At 37.9% G+C, this 23,875-nt stretch overlaps 1 protein-coding gene across 3 annotated transcripts in view; it reads right to left on the bottom strand.

The window, feature by feature from the left end:
• Positions 1 to 14,170, bottom strand: part of RUNX1T1 (RUNX1 partner transcriptional co-repressor 1) — a 771,548-nt gene extending 757,378 nt beyond the window's left edge. Inside the window, exon 1 of one of the 3 annotated variants that reach the window (XM_044065460.1) lies at positions 13,420 to 14,170. Coding sequence is in view for 1 of the 3 variants with exons in the window: in XM_044065459.1 (XP_043921394.1) it covers positions 13,420 to 13,447 (28 nt within the window). In the remaining 2 variants the exon portion in view is untranslated. Of the gene's footprint in view, positions 1 to 12,506; positions 12,674 to 13,419 lie in introns of those variants that run through there. The other 2 variants (XM_044065459.1, XM_044065462.1) reach the window with 2 other exon arrangements.
• Positions 14,171 to 23,875: the final 9,705 nt, after the last annotated feature.

Below are 23,875 nucleotides of genomic sequence, written 5' to 3'. Positions count from 1 at the left end.
CCTTTATAAAACGCTTTCTATGGACACCTTCAAGAATGCGTGGATCATGCAATCCCAAATAAAACCAAGACCCATTCCCCCAAAGGCAGGTGGACACCAGCCATTAACAAGCTTTACAACAGGAGGAGGAAGCTACTACATGACAGAGCAAAATCCCCAAAAGGGAAGGCATCTCTGATCAGTACTAGCAAAAAAACTACGATCACTCATAAAATCATCCAAGGCCAACTTTGAGAGAAAAATCACTAAAGACCATCACAAGGCCTTCTTTAGTTAGAAACCTGGGTGGAAACTCCCAGATATGCTCAGAGTTAGTCCAAAATAACAAAAAATACACTGAACTCACAGACATTGCCAATATACTGGCAGACAGGTTCAGTGCAAATCCCCCCCTCTAAAAGGAGAAATATCTATCCCAGCAGAGTGTAGCCTCCCTGACATCTCAGATGCCCAGGTGAGAGCCACCCTCTCCAAAGCTAAAAACACAGCATCAATGGGATCGGACAGTGTCCCGGGTTGCGTGCTACATGAACTCCAAGAGGAACTAAACCTGCACATAAGGCTGCTGTTTAATCTTAGCCTTACTACAGGATATGTACCCAAAGAATGGCATACAGCAACAGTGGTCCCACTCCACAAAGGAGGTGCTTCTACGGACCCTGGAAATTACCGCCCCATAAGCTTGACGAGCCTGGTCTGCAAAGCTATGGAGAGGATCATTATGGAATTCATAAACAAAGACATTGGGGACCTACAGACACTGGATCCTACCCAATTCGGCTTTGTCAAGGTCAGATCCTGCCTTTTGAACCACCAAGGCCATTGATGAGGGTAAGGCAGTTCACACAGCCTACCTTGATCTTGCAAAAGCCTTCGACACAATACCCAACTCGGGCATCATAGACAAGCTCACCAGCTTAAATGTAAACCCATATGTCATAAGATGGGTTGCAAACTGGCTCAAGGACAGAACCCACAAGGTCAGAATTGCTGGAGCCATGTCAGACTCTAAGCCAGTCACAAGCGGTGTCCCACAGGGCTCGGTCCTGGGACCCCTCTTGTTCGGCATTTATTTTTCCGAGGTGCAAGCAAACATAGGAGGATTGTGGCTGACAAAGTTCGCAGATGACTGCAAACTGGGTGCCATAACTGATACTCCAGCTGACACCAGCATCCTTCAGAAAGGCCTCATAGAGGCGGATAACTGGTGCCAGAGCCATGGCCTTAAACTGAATGCCAAAAAATGTATAGTCATACCCTTTGGGAAAAACAAGCACCCACAAATTACCACATAGGTGGTAATGCATTAAGTACGGAAGTAGTAATCAGGGACCTAGGGACCCAAGTTGACAGTAACCTATCATTTGACACTCACATTGCCAAGGTGGTTAGGAAGACCTTCTATATTACCCACCTTATCATGAAAGGATTCACATCTAGATCAAGAGAGGTCATTGTGCCCCTATACTCTTCCCTTATCAGGCCCATAATTGAGTACAATGCCCCATTTGGGATGTACCTTACCCGACACCTGCAGCAGTTAGAAAGAACCCAAAAGTATCTCACCAAAGGATCAAGGGTCTCAAACATATGTCATATGCTGCCCAGCTGAAGAAACTCCAGCTCTATTCAGTCGCATACCGCCTACTCAGAGGCGATCTATGCCGGACGTACAAGGCCATGTCCAATCCGGAATTAATGGACAAGCTCCACCTCAGAAAATCTAAATCCACCAGAGCCACGAGAGCGAGAGATTTGAACCTCAACACAGAAATAAATAGGATGTGCTGGAGGGACAGATTCATAACACAGATGCTCCCTACACTCTGGAACAGAATCCCAGTCCATGTTAGGCAGAGCCCCTCACTGACTCTCTTCAAGAGAAATCTTGACGAGTGGATGGGAGATCGTAGGTTTACCCCGGGGGTCATTTCTGTGTCACTACTAGACAGAGGCACAGTAAACTAAACCCTAAATGGGCATAGTATTCTCATTCCAGGGGGTGGCGAAAGCCACACACACTCTGGCTAGGCTTATAATTGCCCTAGGGCAGACAGCCTAGTATGAACCTATGAACAAATAGCCAATTAGAAAATATTAATGTCAATGAACACTAACATATGCCTCTGCAAACCGTAAAACTTAAGCTGCCCATTAAACCCAAAGTATGCACCATCAGTTTCTGAAGTTGAAAACATGATGTGCTACAATCTAAGGCATATATGAAAAAAGTCAAACCAACTACAGTGAAAAAAAAAAAAAAGCCAGTGCCCTGGTATCACTAGCCAAGTATCAGACTGGTCTCCCTTCTTAAATGTACAGGCTACAAATGATTGTTGCAATTTCTTAAACAGATAAGCACACACAACTGTGGACAAAGCTTGCAAGAGGGATTTGTACACATTTTCTCCAACATGTGCCCCTTGAAGTTTTCCTCAGCTTGTCTGCACTAAGGTTCAGAGTACTCATGAAGATGGTTTACAAAACAAAGCAGACAGTATCAAAGCAACCCAGCCGACAGTATCAAAGCAACCCACCAGCAGTTGCATAAGATTCACCATTTTGGATGCATTTTACTACAAGTGCAGACAATTTCAATATGCATTGGAAAGTGGCGTGGAAAACAAACTGATAACTGGCTTATACTACAGAACACAACACATGCCATGGGGACAGTGTTCTAATCACATAAGCGAAATGACAAAGCTAGCTCTTATTTGGGACTCAAAAGACTTCCAGCATGCCATGGTGGTGCTGTTGCCACTGAACCAAATGGGACAGTGGATAGTTTCAACCCTGAGGTGTGTGACAGCAAACAGACTTCAAAATGGCACATAACATACAACATACAAAAGGGAATTGGCATAATGGTTGAGGTGTTAACCTCAGAGGCTCAAAGTATAGGGTTTGATTCCCCCTATGAGGGAAGTTGTTTAGGCTTAAAATGGCCCACATGGTAGCTAGCCTTGTACTAACCTATGAAGAAACGTTGGTTCTGGGAGCTTTTGAGTACACAACTACAACATAGATGCTTTAGAAAATCTGTGTTGTCAGCATGTATTGTGACTTCTTAAGAGTTTAGTATACAAACCGATCAATTACATTGCCAGAACAATTTAATGTAAGTCAAGTCTGGAAGGACATCAGCTGCTGTATCAATACACAACCCAGTTTAATTCACTTCAAAATGGGATAAAAAGGCAATGCATATCAAACATATATGCACTCACCATACCCAGAGTGCTGCATGAAAATTTCCAACTCTTATTTAAGCAGTTGAAAACTTCCCATGTTTCAACACAGGCTTCTTATGCAAAGTTAAATAATCATAGTAACAGCAATACAAAAAAGTCACTATAAATCTGACCAGCTCTGCTTACGCTGCCTTATACTGTGCATCAAGTACACAGGGTATGCAAGGAAACAGAGTATTTACAAAACATATGCATCTGCATGTGTGCTTATGCATACAAATATACACCGATATCTTAATCCCTACATTAATCCTTGTAACATAAGCGTATAACTGCAGATATGTACCACAACAAATGTACTCAAAATCCTACTTGGAAATTAAACCCTCAATTCCACCAAGACTCACAGAAACAAATTTCTGTTAGTACAAGTTCAAAATGTCTCACCTGCCTCAGGCATGGGCAGGATTCCAGCCCATATAAAAAGGTACCCATGAAAAGCCTTCTTCTTCTGTAGTGCCTCACAATAGGTTACTGAACATGTCCACTGTTGTGTGGAAACCAGCCAGATGGTTAACTAATTGCATTGTAAGTATATCTACACATCTGTCTTTGTGCAAAGATTCTTGGAGCTATAGTGACAGTACACTTCTCTTCACACTATGACAACAATTCACAAGCCTGGAAATTCACTCTGTGTTCCTTCAGGTAATATATTCAAAGAAACAGTTTTACATTTTTGCAAAACAAGCATATATACTGTAGCAATAACACTTCAGTTTAAAATCTTATAAGATTCAAAATCCATAGCATTTTATTAATTTTGTATATCACAGACAAGACTTTACATTTTTTTTAGATTTCTCTGGCCTAAAAAAGTAATTATACAGCTATGAACAATGACTGTGGACATTACATAAAAAATCATTATTTAAAGCTACAGACTGTAACAACATCTAGACTCCAACAAAAGCCATTAAATGTACTTTTCATGTTCATCTTATTGTTTGTTCCCTGTTGCTCCGCACACGGGTACCAAAACAGGCAAATGTTTTTTTTGGGGGGGAAACAGTGTAAATGCATTTTTTTGAAAGGAATAGTAGGCTTGAAAACTTTTTCTCTCTAAACTCAGAACATCGTTTTACACAAGAAAGCATTGCTTAACACTCATTTACAGTACACTACTTCAATGGCAAAGCTCTTTGTGGGTCTGCATACATAATCCCAACATAAAGCATATTCAAAGCAGCAGCAAATATCATATTTAAAATAAATACAACACTTTAATATACATTATTGGTAAACACTGCACACTTCCACTAGGATGTTTTTGCAATCTTGCATATATAAACAGAGAAAGCTGCCCAGAGGTCCACACATGCTAAAACACAACCAAACGCTTTGTAAATAAGAATTATAGACAGGGAAGAAAAATTAGGCATAGCTTTCATTAGCAGGAGCCCTCCTCAAATTTCATTTCTCTCACCCTAGTCTATAATTAGTGTGGACAGACAGGTGCAGCCCTACTAATGTACAGATGGCTACTGGAAACAGTAAAAAGTAGCTCTTTCTAATTAAACAGCAGCATCTAGACAATTCAGACAGCACTTTACACCTACCAAATTGAACTAATGTTTACTTTAATTAAGCATCCAATACACCTTTACACAGGTGATGGATTTTTAACTTAAGTACTAAAAATGTTAAATTAAAAAACACGAAGCATTAGAACATGTTACTTTAAATTAAAAATATGTTTTTTAAATGTATGATTTTAGTAAGAAATGTTGATGCTGATGGCCTATACTACATCATCCATTGTGTTTCGCTTATTTAAAAGAAAAATCACTACACATCCAATTTAATTCATGGAAGTGTACATGTGAGGAAACTCAGAACAAAATTATAGTATTGTTTCTATATAGACTGTTTATTTACAGAAAATTAAATACAAGAAGAGTAAAACAATTTCATAGCAAAATAAATCCATAATATGTATTCTCCAAGAAGGTTAAGAAATAAATTTAAAGATATTTTCATATATGGTCAAAAAATAAAACAACTCTGATTAAAAATCACACACAAGACCCCCCCCCCCCCACCCTTTCCACTTCTATTGCTATCAGTTGCTATAATGTAAATCAATTCAAACAGAACTATCAATTGTAACACATAGCAGGTTATCTGAAACATACTTTAGGTGGGTGAACACCTGCCGAGTAACAAATATTGATCACATAATTCATAAGAGAGGTTAAGAACATATAGTCACAATAATGATTTGCTAACTCTGATATTTCAGAATATTCTTTCACTGTGGTGATACTCTTTGCATAACACTACATAAAGTTACCCAGCTTAAGGGCTCTATTTAAATACCACAAAACACACACTGAAAATGTCACAGTTGTGGATGGGCAAGGGCCACTTGTGGCAATGAAACCAGACTTATAGGCAAGCACTTTCAAGTCTGGCAATCAACAAGGAACAGAGAGAGAGAGACAGAGTGTCTCACAACAGTTCTTCTTTCTTAAGAAGAGAGGATGCACAGCTGCAAACAGCAACAGCCAAAGGCCAAAAGATAATGATGCTGTATCAACACCACAAATAAATAAAAGCCACAGCACTCATTAGAAGCTGTGGAGATCACTGTAGCCTAATAATTAAAAAAAAAAAAAAATCTGGTGTCCTTGTGAGTCATCCCAGTGATCCAAAATCCTAACAGACTAGGAAACACTGCTGCAAACAATGTACCACCAATTACCTATTTACACAGATACTTGCAACTGGGAGGAGCAACCTCTGACTCAGAACAAGAAGGCCAAACCCACAACAGGAAAAAGGGAGAAAGAATACAGTGAGATTTTTAGATAGCTATACTGCCCAAAAACAAAGCAAACATAATAAAAAAATGATGTGACTGAATATACGGAACTTATACAAAGTTTTTATTTTGTCATGGCCCATAATTCATAGGAGTCCTCTAGGTGACAGCAGACAATTGCGTAGTGCACTATAATATAGCAGAAGAGGAACCGTACTTATGCAGCACACCAACACGCTAAACATGGTCATCACAATAATTACTGAACCAAAAGTATCACATGACTTAACATACAGCAGGATAGGACCACACATTTGTGCTCTGTTGACTAATAAAACATACCACAATGCTTCAGCACACAGACATTGGATGTTTGTGCCCTTAAACAAATATGGAAATGATGTGCAAATGTACAGCTACAAGTAGGTCATTCATTACAAACATGTACACAGCCACACCTGTACATACAATGCAACAGATATGAATTAGTGGGAATGAAGAGAGTTTAATGCTCCTTTCATAAACATCTAAAATAACACATCCCTCCAACTGCTTAATTCCTCAGTATGGCTGTGTATATACTCCTATGTCTCCTATCTGATGTTTTAGTAGCAGCCATGTGACCATCACAGAAAGATTCAGCCTTACAAATTCTCTGTAAAATTCATGTCTATAAGGTAAGCTCAGGTAGGCATGAGCTATTCTGATCATGACAAAAAAAGTTATACAAATTCCACACTTTGCACCTTTGCTGTAATGATATAGTACAACTCCAGAAATCCAACTGAACATATTGCTTTCCTGAGACAGAATCAAAGACATGGAATTAAACTGTTGCTGGAGTGATCAGAATTGGCTTGCACTCAGACTCCAATGAGCTAGGCAGACTGCAAACCAATGGAGAAAACGTTTTTGGTTCTTTTATGATAAACTCAAAAGCACTGTACAGAAATGGTTTAAAGCCACATCTTAACGGTCACAGCTTGACAAATGTGGAGGCAACTGGCACACCTGGAAGTGTTACAATTCCAACATTAACTTCTGCATAAAATAAGAGTGAACCTTACTTACAATAGGCTGGCTAGCAAACAGATTTATATCACGACTACCCACACTGGTCATTTACTTACCATCACTACCACATTTATTTATGTGTGTTTTATTAACACTCAGTAATCAAGCACTTAAAAGAAATGAAATTTTGTGCAGAATAGCAATAGACCTGTGTGATATGTAGAATATTGTGTAGAACAAGAACATTATCAACAATGACTACAGTATTTCAGCAACCACCAAAACCTACAATATAACAAAACAAAGCCACATGGTACAGTTAAAGAATATATCTCACCAAACACTGGGTTTCTATTCTCATCATCTGCTGTGTTAGTTTTCTGTAACACAAGCTGGTTTACTGAAACCATTAAACAAAAATCTGAGCAAACGCTTAGAAGGAAGTTTGGGTAGAACTGGTATCAGAACTTAACTCTTGGTCCTGAACATTTACTCCACAGCACACATCCAACCATGCACAACACAGAGAACTGAACATAACACTGGTTCATATTTGGTACTATACTGCAGCAGAATCTCTAGTCTAAAACGTTTGAGCTTGCTGGTGGATTGTCACTCCACTCCCAAGCATTGTTATTCTTTCAACATAACTTCAACTTACTTAACCAATAGAGCCAATAAAATGCACAGCTAACATTTAGCAGATTATCAGACCCGAGGTTTCAAATGGCTCCTTTTCTCAAATGCAGTCTGGTAATATTGCAAGAATATTAATGTTTTAAGCATGACTATTACAGATAAAAAATCAGTTATAGAACTCTGCTACGTACACTTTCAAAACTCCCCTGTATGGTGGTTAATTTGCAGCTGTTTAACTAGAATGAAAACCCCCAAAAAGCAAACAACATATAGTCAGCGCTCAACTAGAAACTAACCTTGTAGTGCAAGGTTCCACAGAAACATGCAGGCTTTTGTGCTTACACAACTGCATTAGGAAAAACATTTTTTTTCTTTTTAATACAGTCTAGTTTTAATATATTAAAAAAACCTTACACTACTAAAATGTAACATTATAGCAGGCCTATGATGCGCAATTACTGAAGTCACAGTAACACTGTTCCAAGGTAGTCACAGGTTCCCGATTCACAGTTACAACTAAATAACTAATTTACAACTCTCCAAACATCTAAAACACAAGAACCTAGAAAAGTTTTGCTACACAGTGATTATACAAAGGCTTTTTGCAACCATTCAGATGCCACTGGAAAGGCTTACTTGCTGAAGTCTAAACATTACTAAAAAAAAAAAAATAAAATTATACAGCTACCCACATGCAAAAGAAGACACAGTGCACAATTGCACTACCAATGATGATGATCAACATGAGTCCAGGAAAAAAAAAACACTTAAAATGAATCATCTCTACCACTGTATTATAGTGGATATTAAGAGATTATCCTAATATAACTATATACAAGTCAGCCAGACCTAAAACTGCCAGCCAAAACATATTGGTTACAGATATGACAACTCATTCTGAAATCCAATTCAGTCTTGTAAGTAGACTTCCTTGTTCCTAAAGATACCACACTTTACCCAAATCATTTTTCCTTTCTGGCCTGGTGTTACCAGACATGTTGTTAACCGCACAAGAGTCTTGGGTGAAATTACCCAGTTACTGAAAGAATAACTACAAATAACCATCAATACACACATTTTTTTCCTGCTCAGAAATAACTAATTTCCGATGCAATAGTATACACTCTGGGCCATATTTTCTCCTTTCTTTTTCCAAGTCTGTTGCCAAGCTCTTTTCCTTCATTTCTTGGAGATAAAGCACACACATACTAGAAAGGAATCTGTTTGACACACACAAAAAATGCAGGATGTGAAGGGAAGATATTTGCCAAAGGCTGCACCATGCCTCTTCCTGAAGCTGCATGCAAAGGACTACAATAAGCTGCCTTATTTCACAACGTAACCAAAATTCCATCATCTGTTAAGCAGTTTTCTTTTTTCAGGGAGAAGTTTCAGACTTCTCTTAATGTTAAACATTCTACTGGATTTAGATAAAAAAAAAACTCCATGAGTTTCTCTCTCATAAAAACTACACAATCGATTAGATAAGCAACTGCAGAATTCCACATTCACTGTAGCTGCATTGGAATTTCTGAACACTGTACCCATTGACTGGGCAGTCTTTGCAAATGTGAATATACACATTCAATGATCTAACTGCACCCCTAAGAGTCCACTGTGTAATCTGCACCCATCTGAAAGCACAGTTGGGCAAGACTGCAAAATATTCATTTTTTGCTCTACCAGCCTCATATAATGCATGAAAAATCTACAATAAACTAATTTCTAGGTATGGTATGGGATCAGATCAAATTCTGCACAGCAACCTCCTAAATTCTGGAACTCCTGCCACTATATCTTTAGAAAATTTAAACCGACAAGTGCAGTCAATCAACTCTACTCTACACACATCTCCAAGTTTGGTATATGAGCCTGCCTGCCTGCAAGTTATCTTAATATACTACATCCTTTGCCTTTGTAACCAGAGCACTGCTCCTTTCCTGCCAACAGCCCAATGTATCTTCAGGGACAAATTCCACTCTTACCCAGTGCTTCTCAGAAGGAATTTGGAAAACAAGAGTGGGAAGATGTTAGCGTACTTTGTAAACGTTTACAACAGTTTACATCTGGAATGAGAGCCAACCAAGAAGAAACAATTGAACTGCTAGTTAAATTGCTCTCCCTCATAAATGTATGCGATTGTCATCCATGTCTCTCTGCCTTTCCCAAACAACAAAACGCAGCACTCATGATTAGGGTGCCTGGTTATGGCCAATATTCTGATTAGTTACTTTACAGAACAGGTCAAAGAAACATATCATTAAAAATACCACTGCATCAATTAAAATGGTAGTATGTCTCTCTCTCTCTCACACACACACACACACACACACACACACACAAATCTAAGTATCAAATGAACTGTAGTATAGGTAAGGAGACATTGGGAGAGCTGATTTCATTTCAGTCAGGAAGCTGAATGGAAAAAGGTGTCAAAAATGAAAAGCAGAGTCTCTCTACGTAATCAAACCAAAGGAATATGTAAGATTTAATGCTAGAGCTAACAGTTAAAGTGATGATGTATAAAGCACTAATTTCTCCATTAAGCTCCTTTACTCCCTAATTCAATAATCAACTCTGTAAAAACACACGTTTACATTGGTAGATTTCAGAGGTTCCCATGTAATGCATACTTTGATACAAACCATTACATCAGTCATGTTTCTTTTGCTGTACTTCAGCTCTGGGATGTTGATGAAAGAGCAGCAATGTACATCAACCACTTGTATTTATTTTATATATTTTTGCACAGATATGTCTAGTTCACAACTGCTGCAAATACCATAACTTTTGTGAAATAAACAGAAAAAAGTGTGCGCTGAGCAGTAAAGAGAGCCCCCACGGATTTTCAACTACACTGAGCAAAAGTGGGAAAAAAATCAAGCAGTTATAATCCCCTCTGCATCTTTCATAGCCGTGAGAATGAAACTCCGCACAACAGCAAGCTCATCTTTTGTATTTGATTAGATAAGGCATCCTGATCAGAACATATGACAAGTTCCCACAGAACACAGATGAATGTTTTTAATTAAAATCCAAAATCCTCATCACTCTTATTCCACATACACATACACTAGCTATAGATCTAGCAGCAACATGCTGCAGAGAAATAGAGCCCATCAGGGATATTGGAAAGATGGAAATGACAATTGTGACAAAGTGGCTTTTTCAAATGCAAAGTCTGCAGATGCCAACTGTTCAGGGCACCCTACTACAGAGACAAGGGCTTTCCACTCCCAACCTCAAGGAGACAGATCTTGTATTCAGTTCTTGTCAGCCGAACTTTGTCTCCAAAAGACTGAAGTAATAAGACTTGACAGAAGAAAGTGGCTTAGAATGGCTGGCTACTGACCAACACTCTAGGCAGTGAAATCAGTACTCCTAAATCACAGTCTTTCAACCACCCCCTACAACTATCCCTACCTAAATTAATTAGCATAATGGCATCTACAAAAACTGCCAAATTCTGACCACTGTTAAACACATTATTCTGTATACAGTCTAAGAAATAAGCCTTAGTATCCCCTTAACTTTGAAAAACAAGGCTGGATCTGTTATCTTCTGCCTATAGATTAAAATAAACAGTACTGCAATTTTATATTTAAGATAAAGGATGCACATTAATAAACCTTGTCAGTTCAAAAACAATTGGGTGAAAGGGTTGCTATATACAGGAGTTAAATGCACTGGATGACTGCAAGAAATCAATGCCACCAACTTCAACTTCTATTACAGTACAGAATGTCATATGGGATGCCGCTCTCATTTACGGCTCAGAATTACAACTCTTGTATTAGTCTTTACCAACACAGAAAAATTCAAGCCAGTTTTTATAACTTGTGTCAGAAATGCAGTGCAAAAGTGCAAGAATGACATTGTTGTGCAACGCATACACAGCCACAGGTTTAACACAGGCTGTAATGCAGTTCTAAACAAAAAAAAAAATGCACCTATTTTTCAATCACTAATGTTTATTTTAAGACATTAGTTTAACAGCGACCATAATCATAAGTTCATAGGTACCCAAGAGCTCTATGGAAAAGCAATGGCTTTTTCAGTCAAATTTTATTTTAAGTGGGATTGTCTGAATTGAATGCTCTATGCAAAATGTCTCAGAGATGCACAGTTCACCTTTTTCATCTCTGTGATATACCACTATCCACACTTATTGTGCTCTGAGCTGATACATGTTATAAAGATGTTTCACAAAACCATTTTTATGTATTCGATTATTTCTTGTATATCGTGCAGCTGTTGAATGCCATCTCTTTGCAATGGTTTATTATACATTTCTCTGTATGCATGTACACATGTACACAGATACACACAGTGTGTGTACACTATAAAAGTGTGTTTCGTACAAAACAATCCTCCAAGGTTTATCACTTATTTTCGTTTTAATCGTGTTAAAATAATGTATGTCTGGTCTGTCATATCAGCTACCTTACGGATTTGATTTTAAGCAATTTTATCATTCATGTTGTACAGTACACATTTAACATCACTTGCCATACTTTACATTTGCTGCTATATCTTGACTTACAACCACTGTAACTAGTTGTTGATACCAAATACATTACTCTAATAAGTGTGAAGCTTTTCTCCCTGGGCCCCGCTAAAAAGTGGCACTGCCTTGTCAGACAATCCGGGTAAACAAAAGCAAATAAATAAATAAATAAAATACATGCATAAATACAAACTAGGTGAAACACCATAAAGTTAGGACACTTCCATCTGTAGAAAGGCAGAAAAGAGATATTATAAGCACTACTGCACAACTCATTAGAAAAAAATAATTTCAATGTTAACATCGTAAAATTATTTAAGAAGCATACCGAGTAGGTGGGGTCTTCAACGCTGCCAAAATGTTGTTGGGTATATGAAAAGCATACCAATGCTCACCAACCTCTTACTACCAGAATCAGAAACAAGACCAAAGACAGCAAGGAGACAGAGGATTAGACTCAGGGACACTTTGTCAAAACTCCGTACGAACGACTTTAAAAAGTAACTGAATCAGAATAATATAACTGTACTTTCGGAGGTAAAAAGTGTGTAGTTGTAACGGCTGTTATTAATGGTAGACTACAGTCCTTTTATGTAAGAACTTACCAATTTTACAAAAAATATCAATTAAAAAAAAGACAAATGAAAATACTGTGCTAAAATCGGTCACATTGAGTGGTACAGTGCCCACTGCCAGAGTAAAAGCTCTAAAAGAATGCACAACAATCTTTTTTTCTGGAAAAGCAGTACATGACAATGTATTTTATCAAGTGGCAACAGCGCTACCAAATAAGTCATGCATTAAATTCTTCCACTACTTTATCAACTTCAGGTGTTTACAAGGAAAACAAAGGCGCACGTGCGTCGGGATACGGAGGAACACTTCAGATTAGTAAACAGATGCTTTTGGGCTGCCTAGATCTGTACAGTCTCTGCAATAACGCTGTCAGATACATAATGTACTCCAACATAGCTGCATGCAGTCCATACTGGTTTACTACGAAGGCAGACTTCCAGTCTTCTGGATACAGTATTACAGGGTCCCCAGCTGTGTCACCCCTAAGAAAAATCAAAACTACGGTGTATGACAGCACATAACCTACCTACTCAGAATTATATCAAGTGAATCGGAGTCGGCACCCAAATATGTTGGACAGTACAACAAATAAGCTTAAGGCATTCATCCTTGTTACACTCCAGTAGCTGGTTACTGTACAACACAAGACTGAACACTGTACTTACACTGAAAGGGGCGAGAGATTCCCACCATTCGCCACGGGTTGTTAGGGCTCCAAATAAAAGTTCCAGGCTACAGAGTAGTTGAAGAGAAGTAAAACAAACTGAAGTCAACGAAGAAAGTAGAACAGCTAGTCCAAACCGTAATTATTATACGTCCAAAGAGGAAAGTCCGTGTTACAGAAAAAAGGACTCCATAAATAGACACGCTGGTCGTGATGACTTAGGAAGGGGGTATCGCCTTGACAAACGTCTTCCAGTTGCCTGACCAAACAATCAAAATAAATGTATGCACTCCTTTGGTGACATAAGACGGAACCTACTTGATGAACGATAAGGAAACCTACTTGATGAACGATAAGGAACTCTGCTGCTGCGGTGTCCCAGTCTCTACTCTGCAACCCTAATTAGAAGAAATCCGTCCGTTCCCCTCAGCAGTAAACCTCGACCTTTGCGATCAACGAAGGCAGCTCAACTCTGGACAACCGATGAGCCCCCTACTAACATTTCAACCTCAGCGGCCTGAAAAATTGTTATGGACAATCACTTAAAAAATAGTCCATACCAAGCCCTTTTCTCTTCGGCTACCACTATTCCCTGCAACACAGTCAACTCAGTATCGTTAATACAAGCTCGTGCGTCAACTAGCGACCTAACTGCATACAGCTGCTACGCCGCCACGGCTGCTACCCAGGTGCTGCCGGGGAGGCGGGGCCTCACTTGGGGCAGGATGTAGGAGTGTGATAGACGGCTCTGTAAGTGGGAGGTCAAGGAGGTCAAGTATGTTTTAACAATGGGCAGACCCCTGTCCCTCGTGGCCAACCAGCCTGCTGCTCTCCTTCTTGTGTCTGCTGTCGGTGGGTCAGTTTTTTCTTTGCTCATTTTTTCTCTGTCTGTGTGATGGCTTTCTGTTATTTTTTGCGTGCTTTCTCAAGTCTGTACGTTAGCCCAGACTGTCCTGTAGTAATTTAAGACGGACACTTTCTCTAACCATCTGGAGAACTACTCATATTTTGCCCTTGTCTGCATTTCGTCACATTCTGATTGTGTACCGGACTGGTAGAAATCAAATCACTGTCTTCAGAGTTGGCATACTGTCTATTCATTATAATATGCAGATTCCATTAGCTGGCATCAGATAATTGCAGTGTTTAAAAGAACACCAGTATTTACTCTACCTCTCTCTTATTTTTCGTGGCTACCTTTTTATCAGTAAAATGTCCGTTATAGACTATACTTATATCGTACACTTTTTTCCTTTCTGAAAAAAGTACATATGGTTACTAAATGTGAAGAAAGGACATGTTGTAATTCTCTTGTTAAATAAATGATTTTTGCACTAAAGCATTAGTAACATTTGCAGTTAAAATGCATTTGGTTGTCGTTATTACGCATGTGTTTATTGCTCTCAACAAATCGGGCAGATTTCAACAGAATCGGAGAAATCCAGAAATAATCACGGACACATTTAAAATGTTAGTACTATTAACATGAGGTATTTGCAGAATATGTGTATGGGAATTAATATGCATTTTTTTCTGAAGTAAAAAAAAGTCTATAGCTCTTAAGTACCATCATTATTTACGAAGTGTAATAATTCTCAGTTTTTATTCAAAAGTCACCAGTTTTAAAATGGATTAAGAGGGACAGAGGTAAAATTTGAGTGGAAATTAGGGACGACCCTAAAAAACATAGACATTTTAGAGATATGCATGTGTTTATTACCTAGTCTCACACACGTCTCAACTTACTAGGTTTTTCAAACAATGTCCTTATATTTTTGGTGTATTCCTCATAAAATTTGCTGATTTTCTGGCAAATCAGTGAGGGTTGAAGTCACTAAATGACAAACATTTCTGATTCAGACCATATCCTTTAGAAAATGCATGCCAACACAAAACCTTGTATATTTAGCAACTTTGTAAGAAGTCAGAAAGTATCTTATATTATTCCTCTTCATAAAGGGGGTAACTCCTATGACTTCTCAAACTACCCACCCATTGCCATCTTATGCCCCCTATCTAAAATTCTAGAGAAATGCATCCATTTGCAAGTCATGAAATTCCTGAACACACATCAGCTCCTCTCTACCACACAACAAAGCTTCCGCCCTCATCACAGCACAACCACTGCTCTTCTTTCATGATCAAATCTAGTTAACCTTCACAGGAACGACAACAAATATACATCAGCCATTTTCTTGGACCTCTCAAAGGCATTTGACATGGTCTCTCACTCCATTCTGCTTGATTCTCTAGCCTCACTATCTTTCACTCCATCTACCATAGCCTGATTCAGAAGCTACATATCTGATAGGCAACGATCTGTCCAATAGCAAGAAGGACTATCCCCCTTACTTCCAACTACCATAGGATTCCCACAAGGCTCTATACTGGGCCCACATCTCTTTTCTATTTTCACAAACAACCTAAATAGCTCTACCCAGCATGGCACACTTATTCAATACGCAGATGATTCACCCTGATCTGCACTGCCTCATCTCCTACCATTCTACAGCAAATTACCCAGGAAATCTTTAACTCTGTAGAAAAATGGATCTCAGGTATCCAACTAATCCTAAACCCCAATAAAACAAAACTACTACTATTTTCCCCTAACAAATCAAAAGCTCTCCTCTCCTTTTCCATCACCTCTAAAAATGGCACTACCATCTCCTCTTCTGACCACACCAAACTTCTTGGTATTGAAACTGACAACAATCTTCACTTTGATATCCACATCTCGCAAACCATCAAATTAGTTCGCAAAAAAAAAAAAATGGGCGCACTATATAGGCACAAAAACTTTCTCTCACACCAAGCAAGAGTCACCCTTGCCCAGAGTCACCTTCTGTCCACACTACTGTACGCAGCACCAATTTTCACCCATATTAGAAAAAATGACCTAAACAAGCTAGAATCCTGTTACAATAAGATAGCCAAGTTTGCTACAAACTAAAGTTGTAGAACACATCACTGTGTTGCACTAAAAGAATTAAAATGGCTAGAGTTACCACAACTACTTTACTATCACCAGCTAGTTACTGCATATAACACCCTTAAGTACCCTGAAAAAAAACATCTATATCCAATCTTCTTACCCATTACACTGCAAAGCTGCATCTCCGATCTAGTGATTTAGTGACAAATCTCTACTCTGCATCTCCAGAGCAAACAATACTGCAGGCAAAACGCTCTTTTCCCACACCGTTGCTAAAAACTGGAATTCCCTCCCCCATTCTCTGACCACTGCCTCTACCACCCCACAATCCAAAAACTCCTTCAAATCACATCTACTAAACACCTGGTTATGTCCTTGTATCACTTAACCTTTACTCTCCCATCTCCCCCCTTATTTTTCCAACTTCCATGCTACTCACTTTAACCCACTACAGTATTAAACCCAGCCAATAACTCTGGCTATTAGTTGCTACTTCTCATAGCGGGTGATTGCTCCTCTTTTTGTCACAATCATTATTCACCTGCACATTAAATGGAATTCCTGACTGTTTCTCCTGGAAAATGTCTTTTTCCAATTTACTTTATATATTTTCAGTGTTTGTCTGGCAAAATGTCTAACTCCATGTTGTATTATTTAAATGACCTTTGTATAATACTGTATAAATTTGCTTCTCTTGTGGTTTTTTTTTTTTTTTTTTTTTTTTTTTGTAACAATGTTTCGGAGCTTTTCTCCCCGGGCCTCCGCTGTAAATGGACCTGATCCAGTTGGAATTTCACAGTTAACAGATGTAAAATAAAATAAAATAATAAAAAATATTTAAAATTTGCTCCTATTTTGGGCCTATATCCCCTATTATGTTTTGCTTTGTCCAGATATCTTCTGCTATGAGAGTGAGAGATATGGTAGTATTTATAGTCAATGTGTGCATTTTAAGTTTACTAATATAGCTTCCCAGCAGGTTGGCAGCATGATAACTGCACACATTCAGTTTTAATGTACTGCATTTTTCTAGAGTGGCTCCAGTTGTTCATGTATATTGCTTTCTGGAGCGTCTGTCCCCACGCCTTTGCAGAAAATGGAGCCTTCCCAATTGGACTGTGTCACTCAGCAAATGTAAACTGATAAGTAATTATGCAGATATTTAATCATTAAATAAACATGGATCGTTTTTATAATCAACACAAATCAATACTTAGATCAGAATTTTGCAAAAATTAAGCATAATACATTGAAAATATAGTAGTCCATGAAAAGAATACAGAAATAGCATTGATCATTGAAATTGCTACACCCAGTCACTACAGTGTCTAACGTACAGAGAGGCACAAACTCATAAAATATCAGGATTTGCAGGCAGAAGTAAGGGTAATGTTTAAGAAGGATACCCAGACAGTTCCAATAGTAGTAGGAGCAATGGGTCTCTTAAAAAAGAATTTACAGTCTTATTTAGATATGTTACCAATACATGTAACTCCTTATGAATTGCAGGAGGAGTTGGCTCTGGGCACATTGTGAATGTTGGAAAAAGGACTTTTGGTTAACATCAAAGATTGAAACAATACTAATTTCACAAACTTTAATCATACTTTGACTTAGGAATGGGGTCCATTCATGTCATCGTATTGGAACCCCAAAATACTTGGAAAAACTGACTATTTGCTCATTCAGCAGAAACTGTGGAAATATTGTCTCTGTGTTTTATAGGCATTTATTAATCAACACTGAAATTTTAATATACCATGTATGAAGATCAGTGCTATTCCTGATATCTTATATTATGTCAAACTATATGAAAATATAGGTACTGCACATTAGGAGAAATGCCCAAAAGTTCTTAGATTTGGCACCTATATCCCTTATAGACAGAGGCAGCCTGTGAACACATGATGTGTACAAGTCTATATTGTAACTGTAAAATTGCTTGGGCTATTGACACATCAGTAATATTTTAGTAATTTTGGGGTAAGCTTGGCAAACTTAAAAATGGCTTTTGGGCCGACAGTCTAGTAACCACCCATGAGCCTATAAAAACTGCCTGGATCAGATTATTAACAAACTCACTACAGGACATAATATTCTTGACTTGGTCATTGCAACTATATCTTCTTCAAGTACTATTCCCCTGGGATCTCTTTCCCCGGTTAGGTTAGACCATTAGCTAGTTACCTTCACCTTCCAAATCTCTAAATCCACTGAAACCATTATCTCAGAATTCAAAACATTCAAATGTATTAATCTTATCAAATTCTATGATAAAGTTTCAAAGTTCTCTTATAGAAATATCAGAGGAAAAAGAACCCCAGCCTCCACGGAAGCCAGAACATGTTCACTATCCACACATACAGCCCCCAGTCCTCTGGGAAGAAGTGACAAATCGATATAACTCACAAAACTGGAACACAGTCAACAGAATCAAAACTTGAGATAAAAAATCTTCATTTATTGTGCAAAACGTTAAGCACTTTCACTCACTTAAACGTGAACTTCATCAGAACATTTTGCAAACTCGTACAAAAAATTTAAATACTAACTTTGGCGCCAAATCTGTTCACATTTAGTTTAATTTAAAGAGACAAAGCACGTGTAACTAATCACAGAAAATTGATGTCAAATAAAATAAATAATTCCTAAAATAAATAATTTATAACCAAACAGTCAATATTTAAAATTCAAAACATATAAAAATTGATAAATATATTTATACACCGATAATTGCTCAATAATCATACTACTAAGTAACATTCTTTAATAAGTACCTAGACATATATAATAATCTATGTGAGTCCCTCAAAAAAAGTAACAATAACATAGTAAAATATACACTGTAGATTGTAACTGACATCTATTTCTAAGTGATTAACATCTATTTCTAAATAAATAATTAAAATTGTGCTGTGAAAATATATTAAATAAACCCCTAGATGTGGATATATCTCACCTTATCAACCTGACTGATTCCTTTTCCCACAAGGGATAGTAAATCTATCTAATGGTTCTACCTAATAGTTAATAAGGGTTTGATGGATGTGTGGTCATTCAACCCTGGTGGTGTTGATGCATCAGTAAGTAGCTGCCACCATACTTCATATATGCCAAGATGGCTTTATTGTCATCTCCTCTAGGGTCTAATGCAACATTTTCCAAAATTGCAAACTTAAAAGTGTGGTCAGCACCATGCTTCTCCACATGCCTGTAAAGGACATTATTAACATCTTTCCTCCTGATACTATATAGGTGTGCATAAATACGTTTTTTGAAATTTCTTTCAGTCTTCCCTATATAGTATCCCGAGCATGCCCCACACTTTGCCAAATAAATAACAAATTTTGAATTACAATTACCTTGTTTAAATCTCAGTCTAGTTTGTTAACATTGTCCAAATCTATCCCTTCATCCTCATTTATAACATAACATAACTTTGGCTACAAGTACCACATTTTGTAGTGTGCTTCTTAGTGTTTTCATATCCTTTACTACTGATACCTCTTTCCAAAATGTGGTGCTTGTAGCCAATGTTATGTTATAAATGAGGATGAAGGGATAGATTTGGACAATGTTAACAAAACTATATTAACAAACAAATTCAGTGTGAATTTTACCCCAGACAATAATCTCCAAAGTTTATCCTACAATCTCTCAGGTGCCCCATCATCAGTAAAGAACAAGCACTGAAGGTGCTCTCCAAGATTAAAAATACTTCATCAGAGACCTGACAATATACCTGGCTGCTTAATAACCAACAATAAACAAGCGCTGACAGAGAAACTGCTTAAAGTATTTAACCTAAGTTTAGACACTGACTTTATCCCTGAGATTTGGTGCACAGCAGTGGTGATGCCGCTCCACAAGGTGGCCCCACCACTGACCCTTGTAATTATAAGCCCATCAGCATGACAAGTCGTATTTGAAAAGCCATGGAGCATATTATAACTGATCTGATAAACTATGATATTAAACATCTTATCAAGCTAGACTCACAGCACTTTGGATTTGTCAAGGATGGATCCTGTTTAATGAATCCAATTAACTTCTTTGAAAGGGTAACATAAGTTGCTGACAGTAGCCATGCTGTCCACACAGCATGCTTTAACGTGGCCAAGACATTTGACACCATCCCCCATCCTAGAATAGCTAGTAAGCTTTAAAGCATTACACATAAATGTGTGTGTAGTAAGATGGATAGCAAATTGGCTAGAAGAACCCATACAATGCAGGCAGCTAGTGCCTTACCAGAGAGTATGAAGGTGACCAGTGGTGTCCCACAGGGCTTAGTGCTGGACCTACTTTTGTTCAGCATTTACTTTTCTGATCTCCATACCAGGAACCAAGATCTCTGGCTAACCAGATTTGTAGATGACTTTAAACTGCAACTCCTTGTTAAGTCACCCTGTGACTCCAAAGCCATTCAACAAGAACTTTCACTTTTAAATACCTGGTGTACTAAAAATAGGCTCGCTCAGATTAAATGCTAAAGAATACAATATTGTCACATTTGGTAAACAATCTCTCGCCCTAGCATACAACATAGACAACACCACACTGCAAAACAAGAATGATTCTAAAGATCTTAGAACTTGGGTTGATAACTCCTTCTCTTTTCATCATCATCTAACAGCATTAGTCAGAAAATACTCCTACTTAGTGCAACTAATTGCCAAAAGAATGTCATACAGATCTAAGGAGATTATTCCACATTGATGAGGCCAATTAATGAATACAATACCCCCTTTGGGATGTAACTTACTAGGAATGTCAAATAACTAGAAAGACTCAGAGGTTTTAAACCAAGAAGACCATTGGCTTAAAACCCCCTAAACTACCACAAAGGACAGGAAGCACTGTCTCTTTATTCATTATCATATAGACTTCTGAGGGGAGATCAACGCCTTGTCCTCCTTGCCATTAGTGACCTAGTGTTCCTGGATCTCTTGTACTCCACAGTTTACATAGTCTAAAAAAATATCAAAACCAGGTATGTAAATTTTCATCAGGAAAAAAATAAAATATGGTAGCAAACTAGGTTCATTATGATGTGCCTTCCCCATTTCTGTAATAGACTCATGCAGCAAATCAAGCAGTGTGATATATTATGTTCCTTCAAACAGGAACTGGATGATTGGATGGGTATTCACAAATTCATCCCTGACCTGACTGGCCCAGCCCTCCTTGACAAAAGAGGTACAGTCTAAGGGTGGGTATTGGCAAGGCATAAATACTCACAAGACTCAGTTAACCTGTATTTGCTTTGATTCCTATGATATGCTGGGATGGAAAAGAACAGCCATGTCTCATAAAGCATGGGGATAAATGTGGTAGAGTTTTCTTTCTTTACGTATACAAAATAGGATTCAGAAAAGTCATCAGAAGCCTGGGAAACACTGATCTTTATCTTGCATGTTACAATTAAACACATTAGCTGATGAATGGGTTGATGGGGTTTGAAGTTACATATCACCATTCAGAAACACTCAGTATATGCAGTAAAGTAGGCCACATGTCACAGCTGTTTATTTAACTGAATTTTTTTCCGTGGCAGGACTAGCCACCCAATAGTGTAAACCTTGGCTCAAGATGATTGTCACTGTTGAAGTGACACCCTGACCCCATGTGCAAAATGGGAAAAAGGGGTTGAAGATGGATGGATGGATTTATCTGAATTTGTTTACCATGCTAGAGCAATAATTAATTTTGACCAAGTTCAGTTTCAGCCCAGGATTTTAGTCTCATCTGGGTTATTCTATCTAGAATAGAAGAAGACAGTTAACAGTTCAGGACAACATATGAATACATGAGCTCACAGAAAGAGATGCTTCCACTTCAAGTCTTTACTGCAAGAAAGACTGAAGTTCTGGACCACTCACAAGCCTTACCTCTGTGAAGGGAGAAGAGTAACAGAGGGAAAATATTTACTCTGTTTATTTTCAAGATAGATTCCTGTTAGTTTTAGCCTGCTTCTGATGCTTTATTTCCTGTCAACATGAAAGTGCTATCAAGGCTAAAGTGAAGAAAGTTATATTATGGAATTTAGAACTTGTGCTTAATATGAAAAAGTACAGATAGAGAGTCAAGAAATCCTTAGCTAGCAAAATAATATAAAGGTGTTTATTTTAATTGGCCAGTGGCTGTATCATAATAGTTACTGTATTGTTACATTTTATCAAAAATCTTTACAAAGACATGCATCTGGAGCATTTCTCCCCGGGCCGCCGCTGAAAATTGGCTCGGTTCCAGGTCGGATTTTCCCAGTAAACAAATGTTAAATAAATAAAATAAATATAAAAAAATCAAGCTTTTCATGGTTCAGTGAGACAGGGCCTTGATTGCCTAGTCTCCCACGTACTTGCATACTCTGTAATAAATGAGACTATTATTCCTTGCTAAACTGCGTAATCTGAAGTTACTGTCAATACCTTGGCAGTTGGTACCATGAAATCTCAAATCTTCCAGCCATTTGTGGATTGCTGCGTTAGAAACTGCCATTGGGCTTATTTGTGACAAATTTTCTGTCTGGCAGATTTCTGTTTCAATACAAAATTTTGCTTTTCGTATTTTCAGCAGAGTTTGGGGTCCCTCCAGGTGAACTTTACTAACCATCTTTATGTTAAGTACAATTGTATGAGTGGGTTAAAATGAATAAGAGCAGGGGAATTAGATGTCAATAAAGAACCAATCATTTTTGATTGAATGATAGTTGGGTTTAATCATAATTAACACAGACAGAGTATCTTCGTTGTTAGGACAAAGTATCCTTAGCATGTATGACAGCATGTTTTAATAAAAATAAAAATAAAATACAATGAAGGAACAGAGAGGATTCCTTACCAGAAAGAGAGTGGGTTTATAATCACAGTCACATATCTATCCACTTTTGTATGTCAGTGGGTTTTATATTGGGCACCAATGTAGGTGTATTAAAAGAACCAGAGTTTGGGACTCCAGCCAGGCGTATATTTAATAAGTTTAATTGAGACAGCTGTAATTATTTGGTCAAGTGGTCTGAGCTCACTAAAAATGATAGTGCAGTACAGTTCCCAGAAGGAGGGGCTTTTGATAAGAAAATTTTAGAAAATCTTAAAAAGAAATTGAAGCAGAAAGGAAATAAAGCCCCTGCTTCTTGTTGGTCAACTTTTAATGACTGGCAAAAAGAATTTAAAGATAAGGAAAAGGACTTTGTAGTTAAAAGTTCAAAATACCATTCAGTTAGATTGAAAACACAGATGCAGGCAGCTAATATAACCATAAAAACATTACAAAAATGTACAGATGAAAAAATGTTGCCCTTGGTGTTTATATCCTCTAAAAATTAATCAACCAGATTCATCTGAAGACAACTGACCTCTGATTTCTTCTACCCCATCCCCACCATATGATTAACCTGCTTCTTATGAAGCTGATGGCCCTCCTTCTTCAAGAGGGCATGTGGAGGTACCATTTGTTGATCCATCTACTACAGATACATCCAGTACTTCTGTTCACCCCCATGCAGAAGAGTAGCTGGCTC

This window comes from Protopterus annectens, chromosome 3.part0 (genome assembly GCF_019279795.1).
Source record: "Protopterus annectens isolate FY-2018-M chromosome 3.part0, PAN1.0, whole genome shotgun sequence".
In the NCBI taxonomy this organism is placed as follows: domain Eukaryota; kingdom Metazoa; phylum Chordata; order Ceratodontiformes; family Protopteridae; genus Protopterus; species Protopterus annectens.
Note: the sequence above shows the minus strand (reverse complement) of the source record. Positions and strands in the feature narration are given on the sequence as shown.